The 14751-nt window shown below is 41.3% G+C and overlaps 1 protein-coding gene across 6 annotated transcripts in view; it reads left to right on the top strand.

Annotated features, from left to right (window-relative positions):
* Positions 1–14751, top strand: part of stxbp5a (syntaxin binding protein 5a (tomosyn)) — a 201625-nt gene that overhangs the window by 67467 nt on the left and 119407 nt on the right. For all 6 annotated transcript variants that reach the window (XM_048535790.2, XM_048535787.2, XM_048535789.2 and 3 more), the window contains exon 6: positions 2921–2984. In XM_048535790.2, coding sequence (XP_048391747.1) covers positions 2921–2984 — 64 coding nt within the window. The remainder of the gene's footprint in view (positions 1–2920; positions 2985–14751) is intronic.

Here is a 14751-nt window from a genome sequence, read left to right as displayed (position 1 = left end):
TTTTTTGAAGCCTTGCAGTCAGTTTCCAACCCTTCCTAGCATTGAAATGTTCAGATAGAGTTAGGCATTCTCTGACTGACAATAGTGCTTTGATCTCCATGTCCGTTGACACAGTTGACTTAACTGTCCTATCCTTCCTCTTCTTCCCCTGCTGCCCAAAGTAGCGAAACTGTCCTCATTTGGTTCTCCTATTACCCTATATGAACTTAAGCAACCACCCAAGGCTGCGAGATAATAAAGCATGAAGCTGGATGAACACAGCAGGCCAAGCAGCATCTCAGGAGCACAAAAACTGACGTTTCGGGCCTAGACCCTTCTTCAGAGAGGGGGATGGGGTGAGGGTTCTGGAATAAATAGGGAGACAGGGCGCGGCGGACCGAAGATGGAGAGAAAAGAAGATAGGTGGGGAGGTAGGGAGGGGATAGGTCAGTCCAGGGAAGACGGACAGGTCAAGGAGGTGGGGATGAGGTTAGTAGGTAGGAGATGGAGGTGCAGCTTGAGGTGGGAGGAAGGGATGGGTGAGAGGAGGAACAGGTTAGGGAGAGAGACCACTCTCTCCGTGACTCCCTTGTTCACTCCACACTGCCCTCCAACCCCACCACACACGGCACCTTCCCCTGCAACCGCAGGAAGTGCTACACTTGCCCCCACACCACCTCCCTCACCCCCCATCCCAGGCCCCAAGATGACTTTCCATATTAAGCAGAAGTTCACCTGCACATCCGCCAATGTGGTATACTGTATCCATTGTACCCGGTGTGGCTCCCTCTACATTGGGGAAACCAAGTGGAGGCTTGGGGATCGCCTTGCAGAACACCTCTGCTTGGTTTGCAATAAACAACTGCACCTCCCAGTCGCGAACCGTTTCAACTCCCCCTCCATTCTTTAGATGACATGTCCATCATGGGCCTCCTGCAGTGCCACAATGATGCCACCCGAAGGTTGCAGGAACAGCAACTCATATTCCGCTTGGGAACCCTGCATCCCAATGGTATCAATGTGGACTTCACCAGCTTCAAAATCTCCCCTTCCCCCACTGCATCACAAAACCAGCCCAGCTCATCCCCTCCCCCCACTGCATCCCAAAACCAGCCCAGCCTGTCTCTGCCTCCCTAACCTGTTCTTTCTCTCACCCATCCCTTCCTCCCACCTCAAGCTGCACCTCCATCTCCTTCCTACCTAACCTCATCCCACCTCCTTGACCTGTCTGTCTTCCCTGGACTGACCTATCCCCTCCCTACCTCCCCACCTATACTCTCCTCTCCACCTATCTTCTTTTCTCTCCATCTTCGGTCCGTCTCTCCCTATTTATCCCAGAACCCTCACCCCATCCCCCTCTCTGATGAAGGGTCTAGGCCCGAAACGTCAGCTTTTGTGCTCCTGAGATGCTGCTTGGCCTGCTGTGTTCATCCAGCTTCACACTTTATTATCTTGGATTCTCCAGCATCTGCAGTTCCGATTATCTCTCATCCAAGGCTGCTCTTTATTTACATACATTGCCATATCATCCCCTGACATGATCTTAACTTCTGCTTGTATTCCAATAATTTTCAGTTTTTTACCTGTGTAACTGAACCTCCCTTCTACCCTGTTTGATCCATCAGACTAAACTGGACATTTTGCAACCTCTGTGACCCTCTTTTGTAGCTAAACTGTGTTTCCAACTCAAGATGTTCTTCACAAAGATAACCTCCCTTCTTACCATGGACCATGTGCTCCTGAAACTCTCATTCCATGCTGCTATTACCTCCAACTTTATTGATTTTTGACAGGCACTTCATTCTTTACTCTCCATGAACTCAAGTTTGTCAAAACCCCATTTGCAGATATCCTATGTCATATGCTAAGACAAGTAGTGGCCTGGTAGTATAATTGCTAGACTATTAATCCAGAAAGTCAGCTAATGTTTTTGGGACTCCAGTTCGAATTCCACTGTGGTAGATGATTCTAAGAATCAAACCATTGTCAATTGCCAGAAAAATCCATTTGGCTCACTCAGGACCTTCAGGGAAGGAAATCTGCCATCTTAACCTGTTCTGGCCTATGTGACTTCAGACCCACAGCAACATGGCCGACTGTCAACTGCACTCTGAAATGGCCTAGCAAGCTGCTCACTTCAGGGGCTGCTACGGAGGGCAGTAAGTGCTGGTCAGCCAGTGACACACTCTCATTCCATGTGTGAATAAAATAAAAATTATGCCTTACTTGCCTATTGCCTCTAACTTTGCTGACCTACATTGGCTTGTATTCCCCCAACATCCCACATTTAAAATTGTCACGCTTTTTCAGCTATCATTAGAAAGTCAACCCATGTTTTTCAACCTTTTCAATACTTACATAACCTGTCTCTTCTGTTACCTGACCCGAGTTTGTTTTCCTCCACTTTCTTTTGCCCAAACCATCTTGGATCAATGCCCCAGAACTCCCCCTCCAAATACTGATGCTCCCTCTTTTATTTCTCAAAATGACTTACGTGACCAAGCTGTTGGCCATCCACATTTCTCACCCCTTCCTTACTGACCCTTTTTACCTCTTCATGCTGTCAAGTGCCTTGAGTTTTTAACTTAAAAAGTGCTACATAAATGCAGATTTTCTGTGAGATTGCCCAGTCATCTGGCCTGTCTGAATGCTGCCTGCCTAACTTCTGTCAACGGTTGGTTGATCAATTGGAATACTGTCTGCTGTTATTTCGTTGCTTGGGTTTGGTTTGTAATTTTGTGATTGGTTATAAGCTACATTTTGCAGTTTAATTTAGCTAAACTAATTCATTCAATCAGCCTGAGAAACTAGCTGAATTAAGTTGTAAAAGTTGCTCCTTGGGTAAGTTGTAATCAACTTGCTAGTTTAGTACCGTTTGAAATCTTTGCACAACCATGTTTTATTCCTTTCTTTTATAACTAAATGAATGTTTTTATTACAGATCGTCAAAAACTCACCCAGGATTAATTGTACACATCAGTGACAACCCTATGGACGAAGGCAAGGTAGATATGTCCAGTACAATGGGTAACTGCTGAAAATTGGCCCCAGGGACAATGGATTGTGAAAAAATGTAGTGGCTGAAGATTTTCTCAGGTGCTCTGTTAGTTGTAATGCAGTTATTGAATATTCAACTCTCCAGTCTATCCTGCTCTTGGACGATATTGTAATCAAACTGGATCCTTTTTGTATTAGGACTATATTTATGTTTTAAATTATTCAATTAAGTTTACATTCCTTGTACTATGTAGTTCATTCTAGAAGTTTATAGCTCCTGGTGTATTGCTTTTCATTGTACTTAGCTGATTGTTTTCAAACAATCAATTTCTCTTTGCCTTGATCTGTATGAAAAGGTCTTTAGATTTCAAGTCCGTGTTTTTTTTTCTGTCTGTATCAGTTGTAGGTGTGCATCATTTGACATTGTTGCAATTGTTCTGTAATTTTGCTTTAAAGTAACAACATAATCTGAGAACATGATTGGCATGGACCTGTTGAATGAAAGGGTCTCTTTCCATGCTGTAAAAGACTCTGACTCTAAGGCCACAGAAACTGGTTCCTTGTGATTGTAAGAATTGTATGGGTAAAATTTTTGCAGTGCAATTTTTGTGGAAATGCTTCCATCAAAACCGTTGGACATATCCCTTGTTAAACTGCCTTAGGTTTTTGACATAAAGAGTAAACCTGAAATGTCAGGGAAAGTGCAGATAAAAGCCTACACAGGTATTTGAGAGGGAGGAACTGAAGCAAATCAATATTAGTAGGTAAATGGTGATGGGGATTAAAGGCAGATAAATCATGGTGTGTTACGGGACTGAAGAGTTTCTCTTAAAAGGAGAGGCTGAATAAGTTGGGAATATTTCACTGGAGTGTTGGAGGTTGAGTGGTGACCTTACAGAGATTTATAAAATTCTGAGGGGCATAGATAAGGTGAATTGCAAAGGTGTTTTCCCTAGGGTAGCAGAATTCAAAATGACAGGGCAAAGCTTAAGATGAGAGGGGAAAGATGTAAAAGGGACCTGAGGGGAAACTTTTTCACAGTGTGGTTCATATGTAGAAGGAGCTGCAAAAGGATGTGGCAGAGGCCAATACAGTTACAACATTTAAAAGACATTTTGGACTGGTACAGGGATAGGAAAGGTTTAGAGGGATATGGGCCAAATACAGGTAATTGGGACTAGTTCAGTTTTGGAAACCTGGTTGGGATGGATGAGTTGGGCCAATGGATCTGTTTCCATGCTGTGACTGCCTGTCTGTTTCCAAGTTTTTGGGTCTTATGTCACTAATATGGTAGAATTTCAAACAAACAGCTCCTTCTGTGCTAATTGATAGAGCATTTGCAGTATTTTAATTAAATCACAAGCCTCAAAATCTATCCAAATCTTCATAGAACTAGGAACAGCATATCAGAATTAGTTCTTTCAAAGTCAGAACTTCAGTATTGTTGAAAGAAAGCACATCTTGTTGAAGCTTTCTGTCTTGCTTGCATGATGAAGAATGCAGAAATTAATGATTGACTGTTAATTGCCGTACTTCTTAAATGCGAAATCAGCCAGACTGACTCTGACTCTGACTCTGACTCTGGTCAGCATATTATTAATTGCTGCATTCTCCATGGCAATTCCTCTACCAATTACAGTCCACTTGGTAACTAATCAGCACGTGCCTTGTACATTTAAATGCCGCTTTCCCCCTTCTTTGGTATTTTTGCAAATTGTCTTGATGAAAGTTGAAAAGGTTTAACGCACAGACTTTTCTTTTTGGCAATATAGCAAGACAGTTCAACTTGGCATGACAAGCAACCCATTTTTATTCTTGGTTGTGAAGGCTGTACCTCTGGTGCCAAACACCTGTGATTATACCCCATATACAACTTGAATTCATATAGCAGCTTTAGAATAAGAAGGTGTACCAAGGTGCTTTACAGGAATGTTATAAAATAATATCTAACACTGAACTATCCACTTAGTGGGATAATAAGACTGAGAGCCAACAATCTGTTTGAAAGGGTAGTAGGAACTGGAGATGCTGGAGAATCTGAGATAACAAGGTGTAGAGCTGGATGAACACAGCAGGTCAAGTAGCATCAGACGAGCAGGAAAGTGAACATTTTGGGCCTAGACCCTTCTGAGGAACGGTCTAGGCCGGAAATGTCAGCTTTCCTGCTCCTCAGATGCTGCTTGACCTGCCGTGTTCATCCAGCTCTACAGTCCATTTGAAAAGCTAGTTTTAAGGAATTTCCAGAAGGAGACAAGGGTGTTTTGGGATCATCTTCAGAGATTAAGGCCTCAACAACTGTAGTCAAGACTGCCAATGGTAGCGTGTTAAAAATTGCAAACGTGCAAGAAACTGGAATTCAAACCCTAAAACACAGATGGGAGGTGAGGTGCCACTTTCTGAGAGACTGTGGAATGGGCTCCCATTACTGGCATTGATTCTGAAAAAGGTTGACACAACACTTTAAACTTGGGAAGATCGGCATTTACGGAAAATAGGGGAAGGAGTAGGCCGTTTGATCCTTTGGGAATGATGGAGCAGGCAACTAACTAAGTCATAGCTGATTATCTACATCCATGCCGTTTTCCCATGCTATCTTCATATCCCTTGATGTCATTAGTATTTGGAAATCTCCCTGTCTTGAACAGATTTGCAGACCTTTATAGTTTTGAGATTCTGCAGCCCCCTAGATTAGGGATATCATAAGTTTCACTAGCCTCTGAGTGAAGAAATTACTCATTTCAGTCCTAAATGGCTTTCCCATTATTCGGAGACTCTGTCCCTAGGTTCTAGGTTCTCCCGTCCTTTTTGCATCTACCCAGTACAGCCCTGTAAGAATTTTAAGTTCCAGTGAGATCCCTTCAAATTTATTTAAACTCAATAATACAAACCCAGTCTCCTCATAGGTCAGAGCAAACGTCCTAGGAATTGGTCTAGTCAGTTTCCACTGCACTTCCTCCATGGCAATTATATCACTTAGGTACAGGGACCAAAGCTGCGATATTCCAAATAGTATAACTCAGGTTCTATACAATTGAAGCAAGACATCTTTATTGTTGTATTCAAACCTCCTAGTGATAATGACCAACATATAATTTGTCTACTAATTACTTGTTAGTTTTCAATGATTTACTAATAAGGACACAGTTTCCTTTGGACATTAAGACTTTCCAGTTGGTCTTGCTATCTCGTGCCTGGGTGATGTCTCTCTCACACTCTCTCTAAGTACTTTGCCTCCATTTCCTCCTATTAAAATGCATAACCTTGCATTTTATCCACATTATGTTCCAACTGTTTTGTTCTTGCTTGCTGTTTCAGTCTGTCCTCTGCACCTTTTTCGCAATATACATTCGTGCCCAGCTTTGTCATTCGTAAGCTTGGACATTTATATTTGGTTCATCTGTCCAAGTCATTGATACAAGTTGTGGAAAATCTTGAGGTAAAGCACTAATCCTTGAGACCCCACTAGTCACAACCCTGCCAACCCGAGAATGAACTACTTATTCGGACTGTTTTCTTACACTATGGTGTAAAAGATTGGATATCAGGTCCACACACGCTGTAATTTTGCTTATCAAGGGAAAAATGCTTAACAGCTAACATTATTGAAAGACTAAATCAGCCTATGAAGTACTGACCATGACTTGCAGCTCCTGCATTGAGTGTTTTGGCACAAGAAGTTAGTTGGACAGCTGGGTTGTCGCACATGCCTTCAAACAGCTCAGCATACTTGTACATTGTGCAAATGTTCACATGAAACCAGTTAGGCTTGGAGTTTGCATTAAAGCAATCCCATTGATGTCTTCTCTGCGAGATTTGAAGCAGAATCACAGATGTGAAAGCACTGATTCATTAACTTTTAAAACCATCCGCAGTCAACAAACTTGTGGTAAAATTGTACTTATGGGCTTCGAGCATGCCAGCCACTGCCTTTATAGTCTCAGACACGTGAGTTGTCTAGAGTCTTTGGCATGGTTCCTGCAAGTGTCGTTTTTTATTTTTATTTTGGTGGGGGGAGGAGTGGGAGCAGTTGTTTTGCAGGTGGCATGATGTAGATACCTAATTTGATATAAAAATTACAGGTTGTAAGCTTGTTCAAAACTATGAAAAGATGGAAAAAATAAACATGTGGAGGGAGTTGTTAGTCAGGATAGCCTGAAATGTGTTGAATTGGCTGGGAATTCTATTAAAAACTGGAAAAACCCTGTAATGTACATCGTGGTAGTGCCATTGTTTGATTTAAAAATGTTAGATTCATGTCCTCCTGTCTGTTTAGGCAACATTTTTTTTTTTGAAGAGTAGAGCGTTCTCCAGTTGTCTTGGTTGACATTTGTCCTTCCATGAGCGCTTACCAGAAACAGGTTAACTGAATATTTGTTTCATTGCTGTTTATGGGACCTGCTCTGCAAGTTACTGCAGTTTTTTTTAAGTAAAATTAATTGACCGTAAAATATTTGGAGAGTGTGCGCTATATAATGCAAACTGCTTAATATTTCCCTTCTATTCAAAGAAACTTATCAATTTTCTCCAGTTCGAGGATTGTCCCACATCCTGTCTTTGTCTTTGCATTTTTGTGCATCTTTGTTACCAATGTGGCTTTTCTTCTCCTTCATATTTTTCAATAGCCTGTCAACCAACCTCATTCCTGTCATTAAGGAGTTTAATGAAATAACAGGGTGTGTAGGTATGTATTCATGTGCAGAATAAAGTATTTGGAACTTGAATTCGAGTAGTCATCTTCATCTAACCCAAAGCTACCCTAGTGAGGCAAGATATGGCCTCATTTGACCTGACACTAAAGCTAACCTAATTGTTGTCAGCCTGTGCCTGTTGGTCAACAATTCCAAAATATCTGAACTCAATGTGATCTTAACTTTCTCGGTCATTTCCAGTCCCTCCGTACCTGGGATCAACCTAGTGAGTCATCTCTGAATTGCCTTCAATGTCAAAACATTTTCCCTTGGATAAGGAGACCAAAACTGATCACAATTTTCCCAAATTGGTCTGTCAAATACTTGTATTGTTCTATCAAACCCTCATTAACTGTTATGTTCCATTACCTTTAAAATAAAGATCAACATTCCAATTGCCTTCCCTAATTGCCTATTGACTTTGAGTACTAGCTTTTTGTGATACATGAAGGCAGACTCCCAAATCCCCCTCTACTATAGCTTGCGGCAGCATTTCTCCATTATAATCATATGCAGCTCCTCTATTCTTCCTGCCAAAGTGCAAATCTCTCATTTTCCCACTATATTCTGTCTGCCAAGTTTTTGCTCACTCACTTAACCTGTTTATATCCCTATGCAGACTCTGTCACAGTCGCCATTTGCCTCTCCACCTATTTTTGTCATCGCCAGACTTGGCTACCTTACCTTATCCAAATCATTAATATTTACTGTAAATGATTGTGGCCCCCAGCACTGTTCCCAGTGGCACTCCACTAGGTCAAGTTACTATCCTGTCTCCTGCCTTCCACATCAAACAGGAGTTTTATATTACTAGGGCGATTTTCTATAGAATGCAATAGTTTCCTTGCTTTATGTGAAACACAAAATTAGCTTTAGAAAAATGTGACACAATCTGTGAAATCTTCATATATGTTTACAGGATCTTTTTACTAAGAATCAACCAGTAATAGACTTTTGTCCTTCTCTTCTGGAGAGGGAAGAGTTTGGAGGATTTCATAGCATTGGAGGAGTCTGGGACAAAGGAGAGGAGGTGCTGATGTTTTCCAGCAGTATGGTCAAAGAAAATTTTTAATACTTTCTTTGTTTGCTCTTACTCTCACTGCTTGAATTATATTTTTGAGCTAAATGTCAAAGTGAAGCCCAGCTGTCTGTAATTAGCATTGTCGTAGAGTCATAGAGATTTAAGTATGGAAACAGATCGTTTCATCCAGCTTTCCATGCCAATCAGATATCCTAAATTAATCTAATCCCATTTGCCAGTATTTGGTCCACATGCCTTCCTATTCATCTATCTATCCGGATGCCTTTAAATATTGCAATTGTACCAGCCTCCACTACTTCTGGCAGCTCATTCTATGCGCATACCACACTCTGCATGAAAACGTTGACCCTTAGGTCCCTTTTAAATCTTTCCCCCCTCACTCTAAACCTATAAATTCTAATGTTGGACTCGCCCTACCCTGAGGAAAAGACCTTGCCAATTTACTCTATGGCCCTCATGATTTTGTAAGCTTGCATAAGGGTACCCCTTAGCTTCTGATGCTCCAGGGAAAACAGGTCCAGCCTATTCAGTCTCTCCCTGTAGTCAAACCCTCCAATCCTGGCAAGATCCTTGTCAATCTTTTCTGAACCCTGTCACGATATCCTTCCTATAGGAGGGAGATCAGTATTGCATGCAGTATTCCAAAAGTGGCCAAGCCAATGACCTGTACAGCTGCAGCATGACCTCCTAACACCTATACTCAATGCACTAACCAATAAAAGCAAGCATACTAAATGCTGCCTTCACTATCCTATCTATTTGTGACTTCACTGTGAACTGCACTCCAAGGTCTCTTTGTTCAGCACCTCACATTTATCTAAAGTAAACTCCATTTGCCCTTCCTTGGCCCATTGGTTTATCTGATCCAGATCCCTTTGTACTCTGTGTTAAAGCACTTAACTTTCTTGGCTATCACTACACCTCCAACTTTAGTCACATGCAAATTTTGACTCTGTGAAATGATTACCAAAAAGCTTTCAGAATTCATGTTTTCAGTGGATTTCTGTTTGACAGAGAAGAGAAGCAAAAATACTAGTTACATTAAAATAAGACATTCTATAAACAAGTTGATTTTATTAATCAATTTCAAATTACAAATTGTGAAAATGTGTCTATATTGTCCCCTAATTTGTGATCTGTCAGTTTGCACAGTTGATAACGTTTAGCTGAGAATTTCCTCTGTGGTCTCCTTTAGGCCATTTCTTAAAAAGCTTTTCACGTGTACACTTTGTACACTGTATATCTTCAGACTGCCCATTCAAAACCACAGTTAAGTTTAGTCAGATTATAATGAAATGCATCTTTAAACATCTTTGTTTTAAAATAGTTAGTTTGCAAGCAGATTGGAAGAAAATAATACTTTGTGTTTTGAACAGTTTGAATATTCAGTGTGAATTTATAGTTGGGTGGGTCAGTCAGGTGCAAAAACAATGATTTTTACATGCAGCACATCTAGTTTTGCACTAGATTGAACCAAAAATGTTTCTGATAAATCTGTGTAATCTAATTGGTAATGCTTCTAGCATTCACCTGAGAGTCAGAGTACACTAAGGGCAGTTATTTTGAGGCTAATAATGTAGTTGTTTATTGTGGAAATGTTTAGAGTGTTCAGCAGAGGCTAGGTTAAAACCTGGATAGATCAGTTAACAGGTTGAAACTCAAGCAGTATTTTTGTTCCCACAGAAGTGTTCAGTGTTTCAAAATTGCTTTTCATTTTGGCAAATAAATTGATTGCAGGAGGCAGAAGGTGTTAATAAGCAACAATTGTGGTATTAGCCTTCATAGATTTACACATAATGTGAAATTGTTCAGTTCTTCAATTTTTTTTAAGTCACTTTCCAATCTTGATAAATTGGAAGTCAAGGTTGGGTGTCATATTTGAGATGAATAATCTAGTCAGGTGTGATGGAATAAATTTAAATATGGTTGTAATAAGTTTTGCTGTCCAGGAGAATGACAGAAAAATCATTACTGTGTTAAGCACTCAACTTGCAGTTCCTCCATCAGTTTTGTGAATATTTGTTCCCAACACCGGTATGCCTGTCACTAATCTTTAGCCTGACAGGTGATTTATCAGAAAATGTTTTAAGTTAATGCAGCTATATCGGTGGCAAAATGAATTAATCCATTTAACTTGAGCAAACGTGATCCTTGAACTTATTTCATGGTTGAAGTGACGGGTGGTTTGTTTAGCCTTTGGTCTTGGCCTTTCTACACCGTAAAGGTTTTGTTCCCAGGTTGGGGAGTTCAAGTGTCGAGGGCATGGATTTAAGATGAGAGGGGAAAGATCCTGAGGGGCAGCTTTTTCCACATAGAGGGTAGTCCTTATTTAGAATGAACTTACATAGGATGTGACAGAGGCAGATATAGTTACAACATTTAAAAGACATTTGATAGGCACATGAATCAGAAATTTTTATAGAGATAGGGGCCAAATTCAGGTGGAGCAGGAGTAATTTAGTTTGGGAAACATGGTTGGCACGGACAAGTTGGACCAAAGGGCCTGTGTCCATGCTGTATGACTCTGACAATGGATAGGAGATGTTTGGGACTGTCTTTGATAAATGGCAGTGGATGCAGGAGCAGTTATTCATTTTTAAATCTGAGAATTTTTGGTAAGCAAAAGTATTAAGGACAATGGGCCAAAAGCAGATGTATGGAGTTGGACCACACATCAGCTGTGATCTCGTTGGTGGAACAGACTTGAGGGACTGAATGGTCTACTTTTTGTTCTGTTTCTAGAAGCTAGTGTGTCACAAAACCTCTACTAATCCTGACATGACACCCGAGTTAGTTGTATTGAGAAGAAAAGCAAGTCTGCTGTTTTTTTGGTCTTGTAATAACATTCTGTCGCTCTTTTTGGAGGTTTTGATAAAACTGAGACCCTGTCTGCCATCTTTGATGGACATTAAAGATTATCTGACCGTTTATCACTTTGCTGTTTGAAGAAACTTTACACATGCTTGTTGCCATGTTTTCTGCACTCCCTCAATAACCTTTCATAAGTGTTTAATTGGCTTGAAGTCTTCTGAACATTGATGTTAGGAAAGACAACATAAATGCATGTTTTTGTTTTGTGGCAGAACAGCTGACAACCCTGCATGGGTCAGATTCTGACCTGTTATTGAAAATATGGTTATATCTGAGGCCACAATTAAATGTTGCATCACGATGCCAGATAACATCTTGAATGGGAGATATTCTCTTAATCCCACACTCTCTGACATATCTAATGGTGGCAGTGTTATACATAAAGCAGGCAATGACTACATGCTTGCACTGAGCATGGGACAAGTAATCCCTTTTATATCTCTGTCCTCTATCAAGATGATGTCAGCCTCTCCACTTCCTGGCCTGGCTGATCTCATTCTCAGCTATGAGCAATTTCTCTTAGTTCCTCTCACTTTCTTCAGGTCAATGGTCTGGCCATGGTTACCTGCATCGGCCCCGTTTATGCCTATCTTTTTGTAACACCTAAAACATTCCTAATCTAGACCCCACCCACAAGCCTTTCTCCAGTAATTGATGACGTCATTGGTGCTGCTTCCCTCTCTTGTCTGAAATTGGAGAAGTTTATCTATTTTGCTCCTGATTTTTCACCCCACTCTCCCATTCTCCTGGTCCATTTTGAGTTCCTCCCAAGCATTTGTCAACATATGTTTCCATTTCCGGGGGTAAGTTGGCCACCAGTATCCACTACAAACCCACTGACTCTGTTACCTTGACTACTCATCCTCACCCTGCTTTCCTGGCAGATCCTATTCCATTGTTCCAGTTTCTCCATCTCCATCACATCTGTTTTTGATGATGCCAACTTTGACAGTAAGGGATCACTGAAATGTCCACCTTTTTCCTCAACTGTGGATTCCCCAGGACTTGAGTTGACAGAGTCCTCAGCCAGGTCCAACCATCTCCATTACTTTGGCCCTCGGTCTCTCTCTTTGCTCTCTTAACTGTGATAGGATTCCCCTAGTCCTCACCTACCACCCCACCATCATCCACATCTACAGGTTCATTAGCTGCCATTTCTGCCACTTCCAGTGAGATGCCTCCACCAGACACACATTCCCCTCCCATCCCTGGTCAGCTTTCTGCAGGGACAGTTTCCTCCTGGACCATTCCTTCCCTCCCATTATGTCCCCATGCCCCATGACACCATCCCCTGTAAATGCAGAAGGTGTAACGCCTGCCCCTGTTTACTTCCTGCCTTTTCAGTATCCAAGGGCAAAACGTACCTTCCAAGTAAAGCAGCATCTTACCTGCACTTCACTCAATCTAGTCTGCTGTATTCACTGTTCACGATGTAGTCTCCTCTACACTGGGAAAACGAAGCACAGACTGGGTGACCACTTAGCAAACACCTGTGATATATCTGCTAAAAGACCCTGAGCCTTCTCGTTGCCTGCCACTTCAACACATCACTGCATTCTCTGGCCAACACCCCCCTCTCAGGCAGTGCTCAAGCGAAGCTTAGCGCAAGCTGGAAGAACAGCACCTCATTTTTCATTTGGGAATTCTGCAGCCTTCTGAACTCGATAGGTTGAACAATTTTAAGGCTTGAGCACCTTCTCCCATGTCCTTACCCCAACCTAATATTGCATACAGCTTATTGTTAACCACTAATAGTCACCATTAGCAGCTGTTTATTCTCCCAAGCTGACCTTTACCCACTCCTTTGTCCAACTGTTTTTCTCTGTATTTGGGCTCTATCTCCCTCAATGTTTCTCCTCTCCACTCCCACACCCCCCCACGTAAACTCTGTCTTTTGCACAAATGCCAACCTTTTCCTGGCTATATTCAGCTCTGAAGAAGGGTCACTGGACCCCAAAATGTTCACTCTGCCTTCCCTGCACAGATATTGCCAGACCTGTTAAGTATTTCCAGCAATTTTTGTTTCAGTTTCAAAATGGTTGATCTGCACCTGAACTTGCTATGGCACCAAGTTGGTAAAGTCAGTGTACCCTTACCAGAGGGAAAACATCTATTGTCTCAATACTTGGTGGGAGAGAGGGAGGAGTGAAAGTCAAACTTTCCCAAATCTACCCACTCGACTTTTTTTGTTAGAATTTACTTTCTCTACTTAAGGGACTTGCTGAGCAACTTGTTGAAATGAAACTTTTGCTGAGAATGCTATTCAGTAGTTGGGGCTTTGTTGTTCTTTGGCATGTGTTATGACAGTGCTTCAAGAGTATCATGAGAGTGTAGGTGAAACTGTTGGTCAGTGCCATAAAAACGCATTCTGGAAATACTCAGCAGCCCTGGTAGCATATGGGAAGCTGAGTAGCATTAGTATTTTAAGACAGTGATCTTTCACAGTGAGAATGGCTAGATCAGGTGGAGTTTATTCACCCTTTTAACATGTTCACAACTGTTTACTATTCTGCAGGAATATGCTTTAGAATGGTGTCTTATTGAAGTGCTCAGATTTACGCAACGAATGTCTTGCTCTTGACCAATTTCTGGAGATCTCTAGTCTCATTAATTTCACTGCCTCCTTTTAAGCTCCACATCATCAATTAAAAGTAAATGATCTATTTTGACTTTGTGTTGGATATGTTTTTGCTGCACTGTATTAATCTTGCAAATTGAATGTATTGGTTCACTCTTCTTTAACGGAGACATTCTTTGCCAGCATTCCTTGTTAGCAGTCCTCGAATATAAAATTGCCTCAATACATGGCACGCTGAGCAAGATGGTTTTTGCGTATAAGTGTACAATGTTGGTGTCTGTATTTGTTCAATCTGTTTAGTTGAAATTGAAGTGAAATGGAAGATAATGTGCTGTTTGCACAACAGGATTGTTTTATTCGTTCATTTTGTTTTGTATTAGTCATAGATGTTCAAAAAGGTGGAGAAGGAGCGATAATGCAGTGACATAACTTCTTTCAAAGTTGTCTTCGTCTTTTGGTCCTTTGAGGTTGAGAATTAATGCCTCATACTGTAGAGTCCAATTTTTCATCTAAAAGTAAACTTGCCCAGTGAACCAGGGCAGTTCAAGGGCGCAGTCTGTCTTCAACTGTGCTTTAGCAACTTGAATGGCAACGTA

Source organism: Stegostoma tigrinum, chromosome 9, assembly GCF_030684315.1.
Source record: "Stegostoma tigrinum isolate sSteTig4 chromosome 9, sSteTig4.hap1, whole genome shotgun sequence".
Taxonomy (NCBI): Eukaryota; Metazoa; Chordata; class Chondrichthyes; order Orectolobiformes; family Stegostomatidae; genus Stegostoma; species Stegostoma tigrinum.
Note: the sequence above shows the minus strand (reverse complement) of the source record. Positions and strands in the feature narration are given on the sequence as shown.